Raw genomic sequence first — 25,665 nt, 5'->3', positions numbered from 1 at the left:
AAAATACACATCTTTGTACATTTTCAAACTTTTAACGGGAGGCTAGTGTCGTGCTGTTTTGTAAATGTCTTGGAACGACGCCATTGCAACAACGTGCAAGTGAGAGTTGGCGGGGAGGGTGAATTATCGTTTTGATCGCCAGGTCAAACCCCAGAAAGCGTCTCTACTGCGGACACGCTCGTCTCAACCGCGAGGCCCACCGTGTTTGTCGTACACTCTGCCATGTTGTTGCTGTTATTGTTGTTAGTTATTGTAGCTGCCTGCACGGTGGGGCAGGGGGGGTGGCGGTGGCGTGAGCATCCGCCCTTGCCCGTGATGGGGCGACTTGTGATGTCCCCAATCCTTCCCGCATGCGGCTCACGTCCGCAGAGCCGCTGCGTGTGACGGAATGTGAGCGGGCGTCGCATCCTGCGCCCCCCCTCTCTCTTTCTCTCTCCCTTAGCCCCCCCCCACTACAACCGCCCGAGATGTTCCCCGAGAAGCCAAAGCTTTCACCCACACATGTATATAGATACAAACACACACACACAATCATGCAACCATGCGCAAATACGTACACAGAGATAGGCAGCTCATGCACAGATCCCCTGCGTAGCCGTTAACAGACAGTTGGGGAAAGTGATGTTAGTGGTGATGGTGTGGCTAGCACCACGCCCGGGCTTGCCTTTGTCTCTCCCGTGGTGCACACACAGACACGGGTGCGCAGTGCGGCCACTCCACTGTCGCTCTCCTCCCCCTCATCTCGCCAGCCCCTGCTCGTTCCATCATCAAACTGCACCGTCTCCCATTGGCATCGCCACCATCGTCAGCACCAGCAGTGCGAAGCAGTAGCTCGGGTTATTGTAACGACAAGTCGGTAAACCGGTCACCGTTTTTTCTGAGTTGATAACCGGTTCTGAAAGTAAAAAAAAACCGGTAACCGTTTTTCAGATTAGTAAACGGTTCTGGAAGTCAAAACCGGTAACCTTTTCAGAGTTGATAACTGGTTCCAAAAGTCAAAAACCAGTAACTGTTTCCAGTGCAATGTTATAAATCTAAACAATGCACTCACAAACCACCACTTTTTTCCATTCGGTTACTGGTAATGCAAAAACATATTAAACAGCCCTTAAAAGTAGCAAAATAAAGGCGACATGTATTCTTCACGTATTCATCTCTCCACGTAATTTTAACATCATTTCTAACATAACCCATCAGCCTCACAACCTTCTGGGAGAGCATAATTTCAGCAGCTTTGAGTCAAGATGGGCAAACACACTGAACCGGTTACGACATACAGCGTCTCAGTTCAATGCATATGTATATTTAACGCAACTCAAAAAATAATTTGCGTCGTTGTGGATCATTAATATGAGAGACAACATGAACGAGCCATAGTAGCATTGGCACTTGGTTGGAATCGCATCAGAAGGAGCAGAACGACCCATTACAAACAACAGCAGCAAGTCTACCACATCAGCATCATCCGCAGTGGTCATTCAGAAACATCATCAGCAGCAGCAGCAGCGGTATAACCACCACTATCAGCAGCAGTTACAGAAGTGCGTTTGCTGCTTATTTCAGAGGATCACGGTTCGTATCCCAGCGGCCGCCCTCGATAACACTGCGAGTGTTTCAACCATAATTAGGCGCCCGTCAGCTTCACAATTAACGTTAAAGGTCCCGTGGCGTCGTTTGCAAGAGGAGGTTTATTGCTGCGCTGGCGTCGTGGTCCAAATTTGAACAATTACCCGCAAATCACTCAACTGAAACACACACACGCACAGACAGCGACCATTGCGCCTTTCAGCGACAACTTGGCAGGACCCTCCTGAAATCGAGTCACGAGGATCAGTGAGTCTCTCCTGCGCAAGCACGCGTAATAATAATACTAATTGTCATTAGCTTCATTCGCATAAGGCACGTCACCAGCAGTGGCAGCATCCACATCAGCACACCAAGCAGACGGATCAGCGGCAGCGGCACAACTGACGACCGCCAACAACACAACCGCCATCTCCAGCAGTAGCAGTCCCACCGTTGATAAGAGCAGCAGCAGCAACACCATCACAGCTACCTCCCACACACACAACTACCAGCAACAACATGGATGGCAGCAATAATCCCATCGCCAGCAGCGTCAGTAGCATCATCAACAGAGTGGGCAACATCAGCACAACTACCACCACCACCAACACGTCCAGCAGCATCAGTGACACCAGCAGCACAAGCAAAACCATCAACCCCACCAGTACCACCGCAACCTCAGCACAGCAACCACCACCACCAACACAACTACCAGCAGCGGTAACAGCCGCATCTGCAGACTTGGCACCACCGCTAACATCAACCATGCAGCAGCAGCAGCATCATCATCACACTCAGGAGCAGCAGCAGCATAAGTATCAGCAGCAGACGCGAGCGCGATCGGACATAGCCCCGTCCCCCGCCCCCATCTCCTCCTCCTCTCTCCTCCCTCCTCCCACTCTTTTCAATTCAAACAGGCGACCGGATGACCGAGAGGTCCGAATTAAGGCAGTGAAAGCGGAGAGGTGGAGATCGAGAGCCACATTTGTCAGCCCGAATCGCTCCCCGTGTGGCCCCCTCCTCGTGCGATGATTGTCTCAGCCCCGAGCCGCCACCACCACCACCACAACCACCTCCACTTGCAGCACCACCACTTGCACCACCACCACCACCACCATCTACATCTCTTCCACCTCCTCCTGCTCGCGCCTCCGCTGCAATCTGCATCAGCTGCTGCCGCTGCGGGCTCCCCTCGGCTCCTCCGCGCTTAATGCGAACCCGAGAGCCGATCTCCCACGTCCCGGTCCGCCTCCACAAACTTACTTTGCAGCCGCTCCTCCTCCTCCACCGCCTCCTCCTCGTCCACCTCGCACCCTCTTCATTCTCTCCCGGCCGCTCATCCAACTTCATCGCTGCTGCCCGCCCCGCGTCCTCTTCGCTCGCCCGCTTCCTCAGCCGCTCCTCCTCCTCTTCTGCTCGGTCCTGCTCATTGTCATCCGTCTGCTCCTTCCTCATCCTCGTCGCCCGCTCCTCCAGCAACTCCTCGGCTGATTCCCTTCCACCCCCTCTTTCCTCCTCCAGACGTCCCAGCAGCTCGTCATCGTCATCATCATCATCCTACTCGCCCGTCCCTTCCTCAAGCTCCTCCTTAACGTCATCATTGTCGTCGTCAGCCCGTCCCAACATCTCCCCATCCTCCTCATCTTCCATCCCATCACCTCGTCAACATCAGCATCCTCATCCCTTACACACTCCTCCTCGCCCGTGCGTTCATCCAGCCCACCATCACCATCCTCCTACTCCACCTAAATCATCATCATCATCGTCGTCCTCCTCGTTCTGTAGCTCATCCTCACCTCGTCGCAGCAGCAGCGGCAGCAGCGGCAGCGTGCGGCAGCGGCGTGCGGCAGCCCGGGCGAGGCTCGCTACCTCCGCCGTTGCCGCTGTCCGCGCCGGCGCTGCTGCTGCGCTGTGCAGGGATGCTCAGGATATTCCCGGAGCACGGCTTGCGCAGCCCGGCAGGAGAGCGGCAGCAGCAGGAGGAGGAGGGCCCGGACGACGCCGCGCCACGGCGGACAACGGCGGCGGAGGGGTCCCCCTCTCAGGGCGTGAGAGTCGAGCCCGGAGGAGCCGTGGTGGTGGGGCCAGGGGGAGCCTCCTCGGGGTTGCCCTCCTACCAGCAGCGGTGGGTCCTGCGACATTACAGCATCGTCGTCGTAATCATCGTTATCGTCATCACACGTCTTCATCGGTAGACACCATCGTCGTCGTCACACCATCATCAACGCCAGCGGTGTTGCTGCGTGGTCGAGGTGCCAGCGCTCCGTGTGTGCAGTCACGGCCGTGCGTGCTGCAGCTGTGATTTCACTGGCACGGGAGTTGTACTGTCGTTACGCGTGCAGTCACACGCACACGCAGTCACACACAGTCACACACACATATTCACACACACACAGTCACACACACACATTCACACACACACAGTCACACACACACAGTCACACAGAGTCACACACACACAGTCACACACACGCACACACGCACACACAGTCACACACACACAGTCACACAGAGTCACACACACAGTCACACACACGCACACTGTCACACACACGCACACAGTCACACGCACATAGTCACACACACAGTCACACAGTCACACACAGTCACACACACACAGTTACACACACAGTCACACACACATAGTTACACAAACAAAAGGCAAAGATCACCCGTATAGCCTGTGTATACTTTTAAGGGCGAGTGCTGTGAGCCAGCACATATGAATGCCGTCGTGGCCGCCTTTGTCTCCCCAATGCTGAATGTTTACCCACCGCACCAAGGTACTCATTTAAGGCTGAGTGTATGTAGGAGAAGCCCAGGACCGGTTCAGATATTCGTCACTGATGTTGGCCGTGAGAGGGAATCGACATCGGGTCGCCGGGTTCGTAGCGTAGTGCGCTAACCACAGCACCACCGCTCCCCAACACAGTCGCACAAAGCCACACACACACACGCGTGTGTGTATTAGTCAGGCGTATAGTTACACGTAGCAGTCATGCGTCTCGCACACAATCACACGTAGACATACACGTGTGTTGTCCTACACACAATCACAGGCACACGTAGACATACACGTGTGTGGTCTTTCAATCACAGACACACACACACGTAACCATACACGTATGTAAGGTGGACAGTTGACCGGAATGTCGACCTTTTTATTCCCTCTCAGTTGCAATTATTAAGACCAGCCTGGTATTGTGTTTTCTTTTAAATTAACTTGTGAGTCATTGTGTAAGTTCACTGGGGCAGTAACTCTGCTGGAGTCACACACACACGCACACACACACGCACACGCGCGCACTTACGCACACTGGGAAAGACGAAGAGATGACGGCAATCTGTTGTGACCCTTCCCCCTTGTACAATATTGGCAATGTACACGCGCAATTATTATACCAACTCACCCAATGCACGCGGGCGTGCCCTGGGCGTTACTCGAAACGCCATGGAGGCGGACACGTGGCGCTCACATTTCGCGGTAGTCGATTCTTTACGGCTGGCGGTATCCTTGAATTTTTATTTTAAATGTGGACCTCAGAAATATATCCGTGCGCTTTGACTATTGGTTGTCACTCATTGGCGGCGGGGGGGGGCGCAACGGTTCATCCCGAAGTTGCACGTTTCTCCCGAGTCTCGCGCTAAACACACTAATGTGATTCCCATAATCGGTGGACAGAGTAATTCGCCTGCATGTGGAGTGTGACGCGCAAGCCGCTAAAAAGTTGGTATGAAATGTGACTTGTGACTTCACTTGAATAAAGTTTGCTTTTAATTGTCATAAACACGGAGGTGATCTTAACGTATTTGCTTTAATATTGACAAAAGAACACGTGCAGTGCAACTACCTGGACTATTGTAGTAATGTAGTGAACCCCAGATTTGGTCTGCCAGCACCTAACACCACCCATGCCGTCATTTTAATGTATACTGAATAGGCAACATTACAAAGTGCACGCAACTACACACAATTTATGTTATGCACCGGATGGATGTTGCAATTCACACGGGATATATTATCCCTGCTCATGACGTGGCTCTTAGACTCTGCAACGACACCACAAGTTCACTTTACTTCCATGAGCAGTGTCCCTAACATAGCCGGCGCACCGCTTGTAGACTATGTACAAGCATTCAGCTCTATGGCCCTGTTGTGTGGTGTATTTGTTGTTGAAGGACATCCCGTGTTTCCTTTGAATGTCGAGAAATGGTGGTGCGCGTTTAAGATCCATCCTGAGTGGCGTGTCTATTTAGCACGCGATTCAATTGCGGCGCGGCGTTGATGTGTTCATGATTCCGACACAACTGCTGCTGCTGTAGCAGACGAGGGATTTGTCAATATATTTTGAGAGCACGTCAGGCCCTCGAGCGTGGCACGCCGATGTCCCAGCAGTGTGCCCTGGTGGCAGTGAATATTGTTAATGCTCAGTAACAGAATTACAAACACAGCTGGGCTTCACGACACAGCCCATTGCATTGCTTGGTCGGTGGTTTACCATCTCGTTAGTGCGCCATCGCTCACCTTACCCTTTGCATAGCGGTGTATAATCTTCATTAAACATACTGGGGTGGAACATTTGGACATTGTGTATATGATGGGGAATTATTACCCACGATGCTTCGTGGGGACATTGCGTGACCCACCGCGTGCGGCAGGTGCCTGCATCGCGTGTCCTTCCAGTGTCGCTCGATGTGTTTTTTTTGCGCGTGTGGGCGACACATGCAGGCGATGTGTGGGGTGGCCACGACAGCAAGATTCCCTTTTACAATTCGCAGGCACGGTCAAATAATAATAATAATAATCATCGTCACAATAACCTTAACGATAAGAGTAGTTGATTTAAGTGAGCGGCGTGCAAGTTCATGTTGCATCACCTTCATCTGTCACACTCTGCAATAACAATTACTAAGTTGGAAAATAGTGACTAAATTAGCGATTGGCCTTAACCGCTCGGCCCATGCCCCCATCTCCCATCCTGTCGCTCGCTCCGCTTGGTGATGCGAAATGCAGTGACGACCAATTCATTGGCTGCAGGAGAACGTGGCGATTGAGGCTTCGCGAGTCACACCTTGCTCGGTCAATCCAGTGTCACAATTCTTCTGGAACCCGACTGTACATCGCATGAAATCCGCGTTTTTTTCAAGTGAAAGATATACACACACACACGATGTGGTGTCATTTGTTGGAACGGACAGCGCCGTCGTTGAGATGACAACGGCGAGGATACAATTTGATGTACGTCCCCTCCCGGTGCGTCTCATGAACCCACCACCGCCCATGCCATCATCGCCTACACCTGTTCGCACACGAGATGTCACAGGTGTTGGCAATTAGCTGCTGCGAATTACATTTGCCGGAGAGAGAGAGAGTCGTTCCCTTTATGGCCACGGTTCTGCATTCTAATCAGCCCACAGACCACCGTGGTCCGCTCGCAATGGCATCGTAAAACGCGTCTTTGCGTTCAATTCAGCTTGATATTAGTTCGCTGCGTTCAGCGTTTAAATGGCATTCCAATCCGTGGAAATGAGAAAAATGATTGACTTCGTTTAAAAAAAACACCTCGGGGTGTTAACAGCGGACGGTGCTACGTCGGCCGTGAGTTTGCGCGTGAGTTTCGCTGTGTGTTTTCCGCCGTCCGTGCTCATAATTGCTCGTTGTTTGATGCTGCCACGACTGCATCGAGCAAAGCGGAGCTCGATTTTGATGTTGTGGAAGGCACGTGAAAGATGAGATGTTTTTTTTTTAGCGGGGCGCAGCACAGCGATATTGCTCCCCCAATTAGATATTTACCCCGGGGACGATTCCATCCAATATGCAAGGACGCTAAGTAAAGAATCTGTTTTGTTCAGTTGGATTGCGTTAACTCACCGTGGATTGATATGTGTGGTCTTAAGAAGGGGGGAGGAGGGGTGGGGGATGTAGCCGGGCACTAAGCGATATTAGACTCATGAGTGGCCCAGCAGGCGCTGCAAAGCAATGCTTTGCTCCTGAAAACGTAGATCTTTGGATCGAAATTCTTGTTAGTCGGCGGTGTCCACGGTGGGGGAGCATTACGCGTGCCATACCAACCTCTTTGCGGGAGCTTTTGCCTTGAAATTATCGGCAAGAAATACGGAGTACCCAACAAACCAGACAGTTGAGTGTAAAGTGTCTCTTTAGGCCGGGGCAGCTCGGGGTAGCAGCAGCAGCGCAGTTTGTCAGCGCGATGAACCCACTGACCCCAGTTAGTCTCGGCCCGCAGCCGACGTCTGTGGCATCCCTTCACCGACTCACATTGACCAGGGTGGTGAAGTACGTTCAAACCACCCCCCCCCCCCCATTAACAACAACGGGGTGTGAGGATGCCTTGAACCAGCAGTGGATTTACGAAGGGCTGTAAAAAAAAGAGGTCATCACAGCCATTGGATATTTATATGAATGCATCATGCGCTGAATTGCCTTGAATGTGAAAGGCGTTTGGAACGTGTTGACGGTGAGATACTAAAAAGTCATATCGGGTTTTTTTTTAGAGGTAGGTTTTTGAGAAGCCTCCCTTGAACACACGGCATCACAGTGTGTATGTTGACAGGGGTGAGAAAGTAGTCAACAAATAGTTTTGAGTGTTTGCACGTGTTTAATATGGCATTCTCAAAATGTTTGCACCGTTACTGAACACCCAAGGCTTAAGCATAACAAATCGGGTGAATCGAAGACTCGGTGTTGACATAAATGCGTGGCAAATGCAGGGCTTCATTTCAGCCGGATCTGTCCTGGTTGGCGACCCGTAAAATAAGGCCCGGCATACCACATCCTGTATTTTGCACATCTGCGTCCGTCTGGAACTCTCTTCCTTCCTATATTAGGAAGCCACTGGAGCTATGCACATTTTTTTTTGTCTAGATTGAAAACGTATTTCTTTAGAACTGCTGCTTGTGATTGTTTGTCCTTCTCCCGCACCTCCGATTAGCGCGGTTGCCTCCGTACGGTGCGAAAGGTCAACGTACGCACAGTATTGCTCTCACAATAGCTGTGGATGCTACTCATGTGCCTATTCCAGTGCACTGGTTGGCCGAGAAAATATCGGGTGAGAAATTAGGCCCTGGGTACACGCATTAGCACCACCGTTGCAAGCAGAGTGCAATAACGATAGAATATTAATAATTAGCGGTGCGGTGCGGAGTGACAAAACAAATTGTAGAGAATTCTGCAATGCTAATGAATGCAGCACACAACACAGTCTCACGGTGCTAACCAACACGCCAGTGGCTTAATGTGGCCAGAAGTTTACTGCCGCAATAATAGCCAGAGCACTGACAGTGCCCTAACGAAGCCCTAACAAGCAGATCTATTCATACGCGCACGGACCCTTTGACAATCCTGTGCTGGATGAGTGTGAGTCGCGATATGGGTTCAGATAGTGCTCGTGTTGGCTGTGGCTGGGAATCGATCCCTGGTATCCAGGTATCCAGGTTCACACCTCCGTCTGTTAACCACTGAGCCACCACTTGTTTTTTCTGTCCACACCTATTATTTATTCTGTGATAGCCAAATACAAAGTTAAATGTTAATATTTTAGTAATTATCACACAGTTTACGATGCATCGTATCTCCACCCAGTAATCAACCATGGACGCGATTAACTGCTGCATTTATCGTATTTAGTCTTGCTGTCTGTAATCAGTGTTAAAATAAATCAATTAAAATCCGTAATTATATTCAGCGATAATGAATGTTAAGCTTGGCTGGGCAGTCGGCTGGCCATCTGTCCGGGGCAGGCAAAGGCGACCCGCTAAATTAATATTGAATTGTGCGAGCAGGTGAATATGCACGTCCTCGTATTATGAGCCCGTGTCTCTGCGCTTGCTCGCGGTAGGTTCGGGACAATCACAGGCGTGGTTTGAAACAATCGCGGTTCAGGTAATGCTCGATGCCTTCTTACCTTTTCGTGAACGCGTAACGTCAATATTGCACGTGGTCCTGTGTTCATTATGTATTACATTCCTTATGTCAATCCGCTGCTGGATGAAGACTCCCCCCTCCCCCCCCCCCACTGTGTCGGCCGTGGGGATGGTTTGATCGCTCTTCGACGCGCTGGTCAGTTGCGAGGGGGCACGTGGGACCGGCCATTCAGATATACCAACTGCCACTGCTGTCAGCTGCGGCCAGTCATCTGCGTGCTCACCACTGCGCCACCGCTCATAGCGTGTCGATTTATATTCTTGAATCGACAAATTGCGAGTCTGTTTTCGCGTGATTTATCGCGACGTGGAAGATTCCCCCTCTGCCCTGTGTGTCTTCAAGCTGTGTACAGTGGAGCATTTATAATTTTAGGGATAGCAGCCAATTCATCTGCATATAGATCATGGCACAGATATTTTAAAGGAATTCGGCCTAAGTAAAATACATATTTATTTATTATTTGAGATGCAATTTAAACAATGCTGTAGGTGGTCGGCACACATTTCATAAATAATAATATTCATACATATTATAGAAAATAATATAGCGAAATAAGTTTCGTAGGCCCTATGTGTTGCATATTAAAATTTGTATTAATATTTCATGAAAAGTAGAACATTTGCATATTTTAAGCAGCTTCTGAAGTTCCATTTATGAGGAATGGTGCTTCGGCTCTGTCTTAAGATGTACATTGGGTTCCCACCGCTTTCTCCTAAATATCATTTAAATCTAACGGTGCCTGCAGGGATTCGTCCGCACAGCAGCCGGGCGTTACAGTCAAAACAATCACTCCGCCGACACCGTCTGTGACCAAACGATTTATTTCTATGCAGTCTACGTGCGCACGGTGGAGCAGAGCGGTGGCACGGTGGGTAGCGTGCTGCACTCCGACCCAGGTGATCTGAGTTAGATTCCTGGCTACGGTTAAATATCAGCGAAGAGCGATATTGGAAGCGCTCCTGCCCCCCCCCCCGCCTCCACCATCGTCAATACGCAAAGACAAAGCGTGGTGAAGTATGAACAATAAACCCCCATAACTGACCTGGCATAGTATTGGGAGGGCTTCATCCAGCAATCGATTGATAATATAATCGGCTACGAAATAAATATTTCTGTTATAGATATTTTTACATTTTCTTATTTTGGTTTTTATCTAATGTGAAGAAGAGTTGATGTCTATAGTACTTGTATGATTTGGCTTGCAGCAAAATTCGTAGCATCTAACTATGTGCAGACATCATGTAAAATAAATACATCATCAAATCAAACATCAAGTTTGTGTGTAAATTACATGTAAACTTATTGTACATGTACACCGCATGTATTCACTGAGGCACATAAGTGGGACATCTGCCTCAAGCCAATACCGCCAATGAACACCACACTATGTCATTACGTTTAGGAGCAGCAGCAGCAACATCAAAGGATGGAAATTCTCGCTGCCCCTTAATAAAGACCAACTCCCGTTGTACATCATAGGCATTGGCTATGCTTTGTACATGCGTAAGTATTTTCACAGAAGCAGCAGATGTGCAAGCAATGAGTTAAGGGTCAGTGATTCTTCCAGTTATACAGGCGATGTTACGTCACTCATGCTGCCATTCGCTGTTTCCTATAAACTTAAAAGTGTTTATGAACGATCAGACCTGAATTTAAGAAACACTGATGCAAATGTAAAGCCCTTTGTCAATCCACTGCTAGATGGAGGCCTCCACGTGGCGCGTTGATCATGAGGGCTGGAGAGTGTGGGTTGGTTAAGGGGATGCCCGCTTGCCACTGATGTTGGCCGTGGACGAGAAACGAACTTGGGCCACGTGGTTTGTGACGTGCTGCACTAACCACTGTACCTCCATTTCGCCCCCAAATGAATATTAATATAATTGTTCACCTTGGAGGTCGGGTAGCGACATGTCGATTGCAACATGTCAACACGTTGACTACAACTGCTGAAGGATGGAGCAGATGGAAGGAAAGAATTGCAAGGTGCAGTGGCATCGGAGGCATTGGCTGTTTTGACCTCTTGACCTTGATCGTGATTTGCTTCGTGTTTGGTTGAATATTTCGCACTGGGCCAAAGCAAAGCACAAGGTAGAGAAATTACCAGGCACACACAAATGCACTGCCTGAAAGTTCCATCTGGCCCAGTAATCTTTATTGTGCTACATCTTCAGCTCAACAAACAAATCAAAGTGACTCGTCTCCAGCATCATGATCATCAGCCATGGTCCATAGGAGCAACATAATGGGCAGCGTTCAAGACAATGACCTTTCAGTCTTCATGTCAGTGGCCCGTCTTTAATGCTGAGAAAGAAGAACCATTGCCCAAAGCATTGCCTCTTGCGTATTGGAATACTTTTAAGGTAGTGTTATTGATGAATGTGTTTGAGTTTTTAAACAGAATTACTGATGGCGGCTGCGGAGTGGGTGTGTGTCTGCGTGCATGTGTGTTTTGTCAGGAGCTATGGTGGAACATGTGGGAGCGGGTGAAGACCGTGCGTGTGGGAGTGGTTGAGATGAGTTGTTAATACGTCGATGTGCTTACCAGTCAACACGCTCCACGTTGCCAACCGACAGCCCAAGCGGTCTTGATTTCGATGCAGAGTTGTCCTTGACACGAGTGTCACCGTCGAGCAGTCAAACCCAACGTCCAAAATAAAAATGTAGCATTCCTTGGAAATGCTGTATCATAAAAAATGCTGAGTTGATTATTTTTTTCCCCACCAAGTTAATTTTTTTCCTGGGTCAGTTGCTCTGAACTTTTTCTTCTGTGTGAACAATTGAGTTGTTCGTTCAATTATTGAATAACGGGGACACTGTGTCCTTTGACCTCGAGCATGCTGAAATTAAAACTTTGATTCTACACGATTTTTCGTTCATACGACTGCAGCAACATTTTTTTATTTGTTTATTTTGGCCGTGACCCCTTTCACAAATTAACTTAGTACAGTGTTGACATTTGAAATGTTGGAGTGGAAACGTGGATAAAGCGCGTTTTGTGCTCCGCGGTTGTTTTAATCTGGGATATTCTCGTGGTATAATAAGTGCTGCTTTTGCAAGACTTCCCGGCCTGTTGCGACCTCAATTTCATATCGCCGCTGCCCCCTCCATAAACCTCCGTGCAATCACCCGGTGGGGTCTCGGGCCGCCCTCGGAATGTGTGACACCCGGCTGATTACATTTACTTGAAATGCTCTGCTTGCACATTGTATTTTATAGAGATCGCGTACTTTATCTGAAGACGTGTGTTACTCCAAAACAAGCGCGTCAATTTCAGATCACCATACCTCTCGCAGGTGGTCTATTCCATTACGATTGTTGCACCTTTAAAGCGTGAACCGTGTAGTGGCTTAGAGGCTACTTTAATCCAAATGCTTACAGAATTTAGATTGCTGTTTTGTGAGAAGAGATGAACCAAAACAAAGTGTGATTTGCATAATAGCGAGGGAGAAAACTTGGTGAATGTTAATTTTTTTTTCTATGTAAAAATACAACGCATCTGCATGGTGACTTGGATCGGCACAGTTACTGGTCGATCAAATTCAAAAGCCAAAGTGATTTCCTGCTCAAGTAAGCACTGAGGCAGAACCCATCCTCCTGTTTTATAGCCCTGTGCCAGTGTTGAAAATTCCACATTCCTATGGTAGAGATGAGTCTCTCCATAGGACAACCGCTGATGACTTCCCCACAAAGCAGTACTTATTTTATTGAGCCTGCAAGGGATGATGAGCTGAGTCAGCTCCAAACCAGAAATTGAACCCTGAACTCTTCTAACTGCTAGCCACTCATTCGACCACAGAGCCACCTGGCTGGCTACTAATATTAATTGTAATTGAAGGCCATACAAAATATTTTCAAAAAAGCTTGGGTTATGGGGTGGTGTGTATACTTCTGCAGTTTTGGCAGACGATCTGTGACCTACATGGCCCGTGCTGGATGGACGAATACTAAACGCATATTCAACCGTAATCATATCAAAGCATCCACTACAATAACCGAGGAGCCTCCTCAATTAAATCGTATTTGCGACACACGGTGTGGATAATTTGAATATCCAAAACCAGATCATGGTGTCGTGCCTCTGCGGCATCCAGCCCTGTGCCCGTGGGAGCCACTGAGATTGCGGGAGAGTGACAGCTCTGAAGCACACTCGAGAGCGTTCATCTCAAACGCCTCCGAAGTATTATCCTGTTTTCAAAAACGATCAGCCGGCGTAGCCACATTCGGCGCGGTGCTCGAGCCGCCCCCGTATCGATCCTAATCCTCGCTTTGTGACTTAAACAAAATCTGGCTGGGCCGCGCCGATCCGACTCGGGGGTCGACCCGCGAGTCCGCAGGCCGATGAGGCCGTGGCCATTGGCAGGAACGGCGCATCCGGGACGAAGGGAAACCCCCACACCCGCTCGGTGCATCGCGTGCTGTGGAAGAGCGAGGGTGGAACGAATTGATTGCGGATTAAGGCTCGTACTAAAAAAAAAAGTCAATAAGCCGTACGCTTTAAAGTTGGTGAAGAAATCTGTTAAATATGAACGCGAATTGTCATCACACAAATGGCGTTTGGTGCTTTGAACACAGTTGAAATGACATTGGATGCCGTAAGTCTTGGGCCTGTTGTAAAATGGTCTTATGAGACTGAGTGCAAGTACTCACCTGCTAACAGTAGGAGAAACGCGTGTGTTGCTTGGCAAAAGTACGTATCGCTTCTTAAATGAGTGCAGTGCGAGTTCATTACGCAGGTGTGGGAGCAGCGGTTGTAGTGTTTAAGGCACTGCAATATGAAGCTGGCATCCTGAGTTCAACTCCTGTCCATGGATAATATCGGCGGGTGAGTCTTATCCGAGCCAGTCCAATTCGAACCGCACGGTGAAGTATGGTCAAATCACCACCGTGACTGTAAGTTACAAATTATTACATTTATTTATCGTGGTGTACATCCTGACAATGCGGCCGCTCTTCCTCTGCCCATGCCTATTCTCTCCAGGGTGCCTGTGAAAGATGTTCTGGGAAATATAGCGTGATCCACATTAAGATGTCCTTAGCTGCACCAAAACTCTAGCACACTCTCGGACTTCAAGTGTGACTAATAGAACAGTGGGGTTTTGTGTAAGTTCCGCTGCCTTTATGTGTGTAAGAAATAACAAAAGCCTCCATTTTGGGTGATGGCCTTTCATATTTATCTCCATAGCTCCACCTTTTCCTATCGTATTCTCAATCTTGATTGTCCATGAGTCATCCATTGAAGGGTATTTGCTTGAGCGGTGGATGTACCGGTGGTGTTGGATATTTTAGGAGGATGAATGAAATGACCGTGGTGATCCTGTGCCGTGACTTTTTGGGATAACGGGGTAGTAAAACGATAAATCTTGGTAGGCAATGCATACCGTTGCTTATCTGAAACTATTTCAGTATATAATTCACCTTTGCCTTTCCAGAAATATCAGGCAGGGCTCTCACTGCAAGCAGGATTGATGTCTGCGCTGATGAATGGATGGTCCCGGAGTGTTTCAAAAGTTCAGATTTAGCTCGGTATTGTGATAGGATTCGCGAGTAACTGTCAGATATTTTTCTTTGGAAAAGTATTCTGCTTAAAATGTTTTTTGAGTTGGTATCCATGCCTTTCAAGTGACTAAGACCTCACGATGAGTGACGGGATGTTCCCAAACCCACTCGTGTGTGTGATGTAAGTCAGCAATGATGTTTGCTCATGCAGATAGCTTTAATTGCTTTTCAATTTTTAAAAGGGGGGGGGGGGGTGATCTGAATACTTATCTGTTTAGGTACTGGCGGCAGAGGAATTCTTCATCACGGGGTGGGGGGTGAGAGTGGAATTGAATAAAAGAAGAAATGCTTTTTAATAAAACACAGAGCTCCCTGTCGCTTCACAATATTAGATTTTTTTTAGCAGAAGAAATGCACACAGCAGGTAATTATTATTCTTGACATGACACAATAACCTGCATACCAATTACCTTATTGTATATAACACTACACTGTAATTTCTGCCGCATAATGTCTATTAGTATACAGCTCATGAGGAGCCGTCTTTTCATTCCGACCAAACGTTGTTTTTTTCGCGTTTGACACAAATCCAACGTAAACCCGGCAATTATATCATTATTAAGCAGACGTTTAACAAGCAAATTGAACATTTTGCACACCGCAAATTACAGCTTTTTAACGATACCATGTAATGTCTAGCAGCGATGCAACCTGAGGATCGGAATACCAAGTTTGTGCGTGTGAGCGAGGAGCAGCCGGGAGTGTTTTGTTGTTGTTGGTAGCTGCCCTCAAGAGCCAATGTCAAAGCCAAAGTGATTTCAGGCTGAAGTGAGCACCGAGGCATCGGTGATCATCTCATATTTACGGGCCTGAGAAATCTAGATCTGAGTATGGAGCCCTGTGGAAAGTGGTGGAAATTCCACATTGCTGTGGTGGGGGAGGAGTTTACCCATCGGAACATCGCTATTGACTTCTCCGAAAAATGCTACTTATTTTTTTACACCCCCGTAGGGATGACGATTTGGCTGATGAGTCAACCCCCCTAACCAAGATTTGAACCTGTGACCTTCCGATCGCGAGCCGCCCCATCTGCTGCCTCCGAGACGAGTGCTGTGTACAGATGCTCGCGTTGGTCGCATTCTCGCGCTCCCGTGTAACCGCGCCGACGCTAGCCCCGGTCGCAAGGCAGAATTTCGCGTATGGGGAACTACGGTTTCTAGGTAAGCTGCGTGGGGGGGGGCAGTGATGTTTGCCGCCCGTGCGTTTGCGGCTTGTGCGAGTGAGTCACCGCGCTCGACAAAGGGGCTAGTGCCTGCGCGCGCACGTCCTCGCGTGTTTGCATAAGCGACGGGGCCACAAACATTGATTTGTGCATATGTGTCGAGGTGCATGTGTGTGCACGAGAAGATGCTCGTGCGCATTTGCGCGCGTGCTTTCTGCGTGGCGATACGGGGCGTGGGTGGTTTGTTGTTGTTGTTGTTGCTGCTGCGAGAGTGCGCGCGCGTGTTCAAGTGTGGCCGCGCGCGTGTTTATGTGAAGAAGTGTGCGCATGCACGCGTGTGTGAGGGTGCATATTTGTGTTATGATTATCGTGGTTATCATGGTTGTTCGTTACGGTTATCACCGCCCGTGGTAATTTAAAGCGTGACACGATGACATACCCGTATATTACCCTCGTATCGTAGCGAGCAGACGAACACACCCACAAGCATCGCACATCGCCTTCCTCTCAAATGCCACCAAGCGTTGCGCAGTGACACTATGCCCTATGTAAATATTAATTGTGTGAGGTGTTTGAAACACTAAACACGAAGCCGATTGAAAGCAGGCGACACTGACGATTGACTGGACTGGTGGTTCATTGGTCAGTGCGCTGCACTCGGAATCCTGCAAACTGAGTTTGTTTCCCGGCCAAGAATTGGGCGTCACGGTGACTAGGAGATGTTAACTACCTCGCCTGGTATGCAGGAGCTCGTGGGTTCGATCCCGACCCTGACGCCTGCTGCTGTATATTTGGAATTTGCATTCTCCCCGTGGTCGTGTGGATTTTCCTCTGGGTCCTCCCGCGTTTAAAGTATATGGCTGCTATACATTTCCACGTAATAAGCCAACACATTGGGCTTTCATTTGTGGCCAGGTCGCTTCTGAAAAAGAGCCATATAGCTCATTGAACCTTACCTGGCAAAATAAATTGTTTAGTTTCTAGTTGAGCCTCGAGTGATATTTTAATTGAGCCCCCCCCCCCCTTCCTCGCTTAACCAACCCGCAATGACCAGTATGGTGAAGTATGGTCAAACAACCTCTTTAACCAACAAAGGCCTTCTTACAGCAGTGGAAGATTGACAATGGGCTGTAAAATATTGTTATAACTATTCTTATCATTTCGCTAATGATTGGATAACAATCAATGATTCTATGTGGAGCACGCTTTTGGGTTATTAATTATTTTCTTGAAGCTTCAGATCTTGAAAGGACGTTAACATGTGCGGTTTACTCCGATCGATGGAAATCATGTACAGAACGATTTTAATGATTACAAATTAGGCTAGCATTAATAACTGTAATTGTTTATTGATATGAACTTTCTAATGAAATGACATCGAGGGAGGGCATTTGACTGTGGTGGTCTCACACGTGGAGAACGTAGATTCGGCTGCTGTCTTGTTAGTTTTCGTAGAGAGCGGATGTAACAACGCGTTATGGATACCTTACAACATGAACACACTAGAATTCTTATTTTTGTGATCACGTGTGCACGTTGAACTTCTTTCGCACCGTACGCAGCCAACTGTGCTCATCAGAGGTGCAAAAAAAAATCACACCACGTTATCATGATATTATTGTCAGTTTCATGTTTGGTTCCACAGAGCGGCCAAAACTTTTGTGTGCGTTAGAATGTACGAGCACAATAGCCTGCCAACATAAAATCTCTTTTGGGCTTATTTTCAAAGTCTCTCCTCTCCCCGTGCTGTGATTACACTACGTGGCGAAACGCACCGATGTTAGATATAACTGTATAGAAAAAATAATAACTGTGCCTGTGCGCATGCTTCTAATAACCCTTTCACAAAACCTTTTGACCCGCTTCACCCCACTCGTATACGCTCGGCGTCGTCTACGCAAACACCGAACAAGTGTGCTATTTTCAGAGCGGAATAGAAAAATGAAAACCTCCGAGCCGCTCGCGATGTCGGCGCCGTCCGTTTCCACCCCCCCGTAGCCCAGGCGCGCGCATGCTCTGCAATCCCCACAGCGCACCGTGGGTGCACCGTGCCTGGCACCGCGCCTGGCACATGCGCACCGCCCTTCCGGCCGGCTTCCCCCGGGGGTGAACGACTCGTCCGCCGGCCCGGCGCCGTGTGTTTTTTTGCGGACGCGAGAAAGTGTGTCTCGTCTGTCGTGGTTCGCCACCTCCCTGAGCCCGAGGCGCTGCTGCGCAACATTGGGAATCGGTGCGGTCCGGCAGAGCGATGGAAAAGCGCCGCCTCAGCACTGGGCAGGAAATCGCGCGGACATTTGAGAGGCGATCGGTGGTCACGTGAACCAATTGCGCACAACATTTACAAATATAAAACCATCCCTTCTCACGCAATCAATTATGATGAATTTTTCCTACGCATAGGAATACATTTTAATCGCTATGTAGTTTCATCCTCGGACGTTTTGTATGTTTTTTTTATTGTATTAAGGTGGGATTGAGATGTTATGGCATTTAAGTGCCACACAATGCAAATCCTTATCTATTACAGCTCCGATAACAAAACTCATTTCATTCGCCGACAGCATTTGCCGGGCGGTGGTGGCGCACGCCTGTGATCTAGCACTGCGGCGGCGAGGTTTGAAGTGCCATAGACTGGAGAGGGCAGTACAGCAGGAAGGCAGACTCATATCCGCTATTAGTTCTGTCTGCGTGGAACAGAGTGTTGCCTTCCAAGCACACGTTGGGGGGGGTTTCTCCAGGTGCTTCGGTTTCCTCCCACGTGTCTACGCACTCAACGCAAAGAGGGCTGGCAGGGCTTGGGAAAATGTAGCCACCGGCTCGCCGCCAGTTTGCTGCTGCCTTCTCCGCTCGTCTGGCGTTCCTCCTGGTGTGCCGGAGGTTGGTCTCTGTCTCGTAGAGAGTGAGTCAACACTGTGTGGGGCGTCACAGGCGGGTATTATACAGTCCCTCCAGAAAAACGCGGAGTTTTTTGGTGATTGTTGCGGGCAAAAATCGTTGATTATGCGGCACGTTTTCTTAAAAAATGCGATGGAATATGCGGGATATTTATGCAATTTTATGCGATTAAATTGCGGGAACTTGCAAAAATTGCGGGAACTTGCAAAAATTGCGGGAACTTGCAAAAACTGCGGTTTGATGAAAAAGAGAAAAAAAGTGATACCCCCAACACCCTATTCACTAGGCTACTACTTTAATGTAAAGAGTCATTTCTTATTACTTCCTATGATAAGCAAGCATACTACATCACAGAAAGTGCTGGGAATATTTAAGTTCTCATCTTGTTTTATTTCAGACATTAACAAACAGATGGCTCAAACTTACAAAACATTGAGTCGAACAAGTTCTGTAGCTTTACAAAATGAATATGCTACAACTTCTGTAAAAATGAATAAATACAATATTAAAAAATAAAATGTGTGCTTCCTGTTTTACAGAGGTAGCTATGCAAAATAATTTGCCCCCACTGTCATGTAACACACTGGGGAACTGCTTTGCGCGGTCTTTTGCGCTTATGTTTGTTGGCAAATGAGAAAGATTTGCGGGCTTCATCATGGTTTCATTGGCATCGCGGGGTTTGCAGCTTTTCAATGATGTCGCGTAATGAGTGACGTCACTTCATAACGTTCCCATGGCAACAGGGGAAATGGCTGCGCTTGTGTGAAGTAAACGCAACATTTTTCAACTTTCTGCTAAGATATATGTGACTTTTTGCAACGAAAATGCGGGGATTATGAAATCATGCAAGCCCGCATATTTTGCGCGCGGAAATCTGTAATTTATGCGGCGAAAGTGCGGCGTATTTGAAAAAACGCGCCCCCCGCATAAATATGCGGACTTTGGCTGATTTTGCGTGAAATCTTGCGATCGCATAATCGCGTTTTTCTGGAGGGACTGATTATAAACGCTGCCACAAAAGGATTTTAAAAAATATATAAAATGTGTGCTGGTTTTGAAACGTTACGCACAGTATATATATTTGTTCCTTCCAGGGAAGTGTTTTTTTGACGAATGTGTTGCTTTTTTATTGTTGCCGTATTTGTGCCTGTAGTCAAAAGTCAAAGGGATTTTCTGCTCAAGTTAGCATTTAGGTGGTGCTCGCATCCTGTTTGCAGCCCCTAAGCCAGGGGTGGAATTCCACATTCCAACGGCGGGGGCCGAGTCTATACACGGGACGGCCGCCGCTGGTTAACTTCCCCTTGAAGTGGTACTCATGTTATCAATCCCAGAGAGACGAGAGGCTGAGTCGGCACAGGCCCTTAACCAGGAGTTGAACTCGCACCCGCCCGATTGCGAACCGCCCTGGTTCTGCATCACCTCCACAAGAGCGCGAATTGCAACCGCGGATTGTTGGTGATGCCGGTTTGAAAGTAAGACAACAATAAAAGGAAGCCACCAGCCTCAAAAAATACAAGGCCCTGCTCATTATTATTTCAGCCTCTGGCGATGGTGCTAATGGCGACGGTGAGGTCGCCGTTGAACCGTCGTAGGCACAGCCATGTTTGTTTATTCTCTCTATTCGAGGTTCTGAAAGTCTCTTTCACTCTGTCCCGGTGTCTCTGTCTCTCTCACTCTCTCTCTCTCTCTTTCATTAGGTGTGTAAGTGGCATCAGATATTTGCGTACAGAAACATATGTAGAGATTATTCCAAAGGCGTAGGTTGGGGTACCAGTTGGGGCTCCCCTTAATGAGTTATTTCAGCGACGCCCCCACAAAAAACGTTTGAACCTTCCTGCTTAAAATTTAAATTAAAGCCGGCGCATCTGCAGTGCTATCTACCGGCCAATTAAGCGGGTGGGATATAACTGTGGGCGGCTTAACACCGAGATGGCCCGCGAGGCTTCCGCTTTAAAGGATTTTCCCAAGCATTTTTTCCTCTAATGCCTCAACAGCAAATTATGCACGGGAGAAAACTTTGGTGAGAGTTTCTAACGCAAAAAAAAAAACACACGGCGTCTGTGTGCATCTTGCCTGCCGCTCCGAAATTTAGTCAACCGAGCGGGTCGCGAGAGTATTGCGAGCAAGCCGCGAGCAAGCCGTGAGCAAGGTTGTCTCAATTTTAAAATTGCTCCTCCTCGTGTGTCGATTACAAACGTGCGCGCTCTCGCCCACGGCCAGCTGTGTGGCAATTGAACGCTGCGGTAGCGTAGGGGGCACGGTCACTTCGTACGTTGGACTCGCAGAAATTGTGGCTTTCACCGGGGACATCCAGAAGATCTGGGTGATCACCCTCCTGGTGATTGTTCAGAGGAGCCCATGTGCCGTAACGATAACGATCATGTATTCCTGGCGTAACTTTCGTGAGCAGCTCTGCTTCCAGCGCTGGCTATATTTACATAGACACCTCTCTGTCTTTTAAAATGTTAAGTTTTGCCAAAAAAGGATGCCTGAAATCAAGTTCGGCTAAACATGGCTTCAGGTTAGAGGCCCGGCCCTCTGGTTATCTAAATAATCGGTTAGGCTACCGATCATTGGTTTGACCAATCGGATTGAACGAAACTAATTGGGAGATAAAAAAATATCACCTCTTTTCCGACTTGTGCCACGGGACGGGAGGTTATGTAATCAGCTTCATGAGCTGTGTTGCGCTGTAAAGGCCAACAGTGCTTGTCCTATGAATATACTCAATCCCGCCATAGTAATGCGGAATTTCCACCACTGGCTGAGGGCAGTAAACGGGAGACGAGCATTGCGTTTAATGCTCGTGTGAGCAGGAAATCACTTCGGCTTATTTTGTTGTTCCTGAATAAAAGCGCGACCTTGAATCGCGACGATTTATCGAATCGCTGCCGGTTGCCAGAGCTCACGGGGGAGGACTATGAATTGTTTCGTTCTGACGACACAAAGAGAGTCGGCACCTTTTCTCATTATGAAGTTGCTTCGTAATGAGAAAGCGAGGCTCGCACGTGGCTCTGCGTAAGAGATAAAGACTTCCACATGATGAAAAGGGTGTAAAAAACAGGACCACAAACGAAAGTGTATTTCACAACTTTTAATCTTCGCCAAGAAATTCTGACTAAAAACTTTCGTGACTGCAGGAATTCATATTCTTTGGTTCTTTCGGTAAAGTCTCGTAGATAGAAAAAGCAATAATAAAAATAAAGTGAGGTAACAGAGGAGGACTCTCAGAGAATGTACATATCTGAAGAGCACACACACACAGATGCCAGGCTTTCCTGGCGTCTGCGTGAGTGTGTGCGGAACGTGAGCATAGCGGTTGGCACGCGGTTTTGTGAACCCAGCGACCCGAGTTAAACTCCCCGCGCATGGCCAACAGCAGTGACGAATATCTTAACCCATCTTGGGCCCTCCTCGAGTTCAACTCGGGCTTAAATGAGTACCTGGTCTGGAGACAAAGGTAGTCGAGCGTGGTACTCGCCACCAACCGCCTCTACCTCACTGGCCAGATGCCTTGGAAGAGGTGGGAGTGCACAAAATGTATCCCACCACGTGCGATCTGTCAATCGACTAACTCCAGGGTACTCACTCGTGCTGCTGAGTAGACAGAAGCTGGGAGTTCAATAAACTCGCACCGTTGTTTCAACTGCCACGCAGGGAGATCGAATCGAACCGGCAACCTCCGGAATTGCAAGTCCAGAGCGCTGACGGTTACATTGCGGCAGCAAATGTATGGCATGTTTAATGCTATTACATGTGCTGCATTACTAATTCGAGTACTTCTATTATCTGCCTATTGCTGCCCTCTGTCTCTCTCTTTAACAAAAGAACATCCCTCCCTGACCGTGATGCACGCATCCCACCGCTTCCCACAGTGTATTTGAGATTCACTTATATTAAGACGCTCTCTCTCTCTCTGAATGCAAGTAGTTGCATTTGTCTTATTATAATATATTCTTAGGTTTTTTCGGTAAAGTCACGTAGGTAAAAAATGAAAATTAATAAAAGTAAAATAAAAATAAAATAAAAATCACGACGTTTCAGAGGCAATACAAGCTTCCGTCTTGGAATTTCTCTCACTTGATACAGCTATCGTGCTGTGACGGTTCCACCTGAAGACGGAAGCTTGTGTTGCCTCCGAAACGTCGTGATTTTTATTTTATTTTTATTTTACTTTTATTAATTTTAATTTTTTACCTACGTGACTTTACCGAAAAAACCTAAGAATATGAATCCTTGCAGTCACGAAAGCTTCAAATCTAGAACTTATTATAATACTCCGGGTTGTTAAGATGTGAGGGCCGGTTGGTGGTGTTATGATCGAGCGCCTTGCGTTGTTGCGCTGTCAGAAGCCGGCGGCTCCAGGATGTAGCTTGCGGTGTTCAGTGAAGGCACGTTTAAAAAAAGGAAAAAGTAATCCTGCGCGTGCCTCAATCACAGTGTTGATATAAAGAATGGAGGGACGCAGAGGGGGCCCTGAAGTGGATGGTGATTTAACACAGAGCCGTAATAGTGAGTCTTTTTTTCATTGCAGATAAATTCCACAGGGAAGCGAGTGGTAATTACAAGAAGCCCGTGTAGCAACACCCTGATTGTTTCGGCAGTTTAATTGAATGTTGGGGAATTACAAAAGCTTCGCATCACACGGATGCACCCTCGTGGCTCAACAAGAATCAATGTCTTTCCAGTCGATTAAAAAAACATTTTGCCCCTCCTCAAACAGAGACATCGGCTGGTGTTCATTATTTTTCTTGAGGAGGAAAATAAGAAGTCGCGAGGAAAAGCATTTCGGCGATGCAGAACAGTAGTCGGCATGCCGTATACCGTTGGGTTGCCACCACTGAGCTACAGCAACCGGAACGTAGCATGGGAAGGATATCTCACAATACTGGAACAAGGGAAAACTGCCATAGGAATATCTGTCTTGATTGGTGTATTATTATTGTGCAACTGGTAAAATAACATGCAATTTTTTTATGTCCTTAAAATATTACCCAGGACAACTGCCTCAACAGGATGATCCTGGGAAAACAAGAGCAAAGGTGGCAACCCTCCTGGCATATGGTGGCACCCTTTGGCCCTGAGGCCTGGTTATGAGGCTTGGATATCAGGCCTTACCTGAGAGACAAAACCAGAGCTTAATTTCATCCAAGTGTGGAACATATTTCTGAGCCCAGCACACCGCGTACATCGTACTTCTCGAGTTGTGTCTGTGGCTATACTGGTCACGTGCCATCTACTTCAGTCGACCGGCGAGTGACCCGGAAAACGTCGAGTGAGAAACGAAGGCCTGACCGTATGACACCTCATGCTTGGCCGCCTTCCCACGTCGGCTGAGCCCGAGGCAACGCTGGGACCTGGGGATACGAGGAGCCGCTTGAGCGACTCGGAGATTAATTAATGATGAATTTACCACTTTTTGGCAGTTTCAGGTTGTGTTTATGGAGTGTCTAAAGTCACCTTATGTCAAGACGCTGTAAAAACTAGTGGGGACGTGCATCACCGGCGGAACAGGAGGCTTAGACTTTTAAAAATGCAGCCTTTTGTCAATCTGCTTCTGAGTGAAGGTTTGCCCTATGCCATGTTGGTGATGGGAGTTGTTTGACTATACTTCGCCATGCCGTTTAGTAAAGGGGTGGGTACCAAGGACCGGTTGAGGTATCACTTGCCACTGACATTAGCCGTGACTGGAGACCGAACGCAGGCCGCAGGGTTCGTAGTGTCGTGTGTTCACCACTGCACCATGTGTCATTTGAGTGAAGAGACGGTCAGTCCCAGGGAGAGAAGGGGAAGGTCTTGAGCACGGAGTTGGACAGGGCCAGGGAGTCAACAGCACAGATGGCTGGGGGGCAGGAGTCCCAGACTGTGGTGGCAGCAGAGGACAGAGGGTGACCTCCCACTAAGCAAAGGTTGGCTGGGGGCTTTGACGGGATGGGGGGGGGGGCCTTTAATTGCCCATCACTTGGCTGATATTTTATTTCTCGTCTCTATTGTTCAGGTGGTTTAAATTGGTTACTTTACCTCTTGTTTACACGTATTGATTTATGAGAGCTGCTGATGCATCAAATGTTTGCAGTGGCTGGGAATCTCATCAGTGGATTCAAAAGCCCTAAAAGCACTCCTGAGTCTATTGAACACAGAATACAACGCAGGAATTTAAATTGCCAAGCAACAATTTTGGCTTACAACCAAATGCTTAGTTTTCCAAAATCGACGAAGCTAAGCAGTGGGTATCCTGGTTAAGTGATTGGATGGGAGACGGTAAACCAGTGCCAGATATTGTGGGCTTGGCCTGCGAGGTGGCCATGAGAGAGCAGTACAGAAGTGTATTCTAGAATCCATCTGTGCGGAAATTTGAGTGTTATCCCCTCGTATGTGTGGTGGATTTTTTCCGGGCACTCTGGTTTCCTGCCGACATGTGAGCACACGTGAGTGGAATTGAAAAAAAATCCATCCCAATCCAGGACCCCTCCTGAAAGAGAGGCCTGACACTCAAATGAGGCGTTCCTGGGTAAATAAAAGGCATTATTACTGTTATTATCGT

The 25,665-nt window shown here is 48.1% G+C and overlaps 1 protein-coding gene across 1 annotated transcript in view; it reads left to right on the top strand.

Moving 5' to 3' along the window:
- The first annotated feature begins 3,485 nt into the window (after positions 1-3,485).
- LOC144728719 (neuronal PAS domain-containing protein 3-like) overlaps positions 3,486-25,665 on the top strand; it is a 92,245-nt gene continuing 70,065 nt past the window's right edge. Inside the window, exon 1 of the mRNA XM_078608326.1 lies at positions 3,486-3,691. Within this exon, the coding sequence (XP_078464452.1) occupies positions 3,486-3,691 (206 nt within the window). The remainder of the gene's footprint in view (positions 3,692-25,665) is intronic.

This window comes from Lampetra planeri, chromosome 30 (genome assembly GCF_965212315.1).
Source record: "Lampetra planeri chromosome 30, kcLamPlan1.2.h2, whole genome shotgun sequence".
NCBI lineage: Eukaryota > Metazoa > Chordata > Hyperoartia > Petromyzontiformes > Petromyzontidae > Lampetra > Lampetra planeri.
This window is presented reverse-complemented; position numbering and strand designations above follow the sequence as displayed.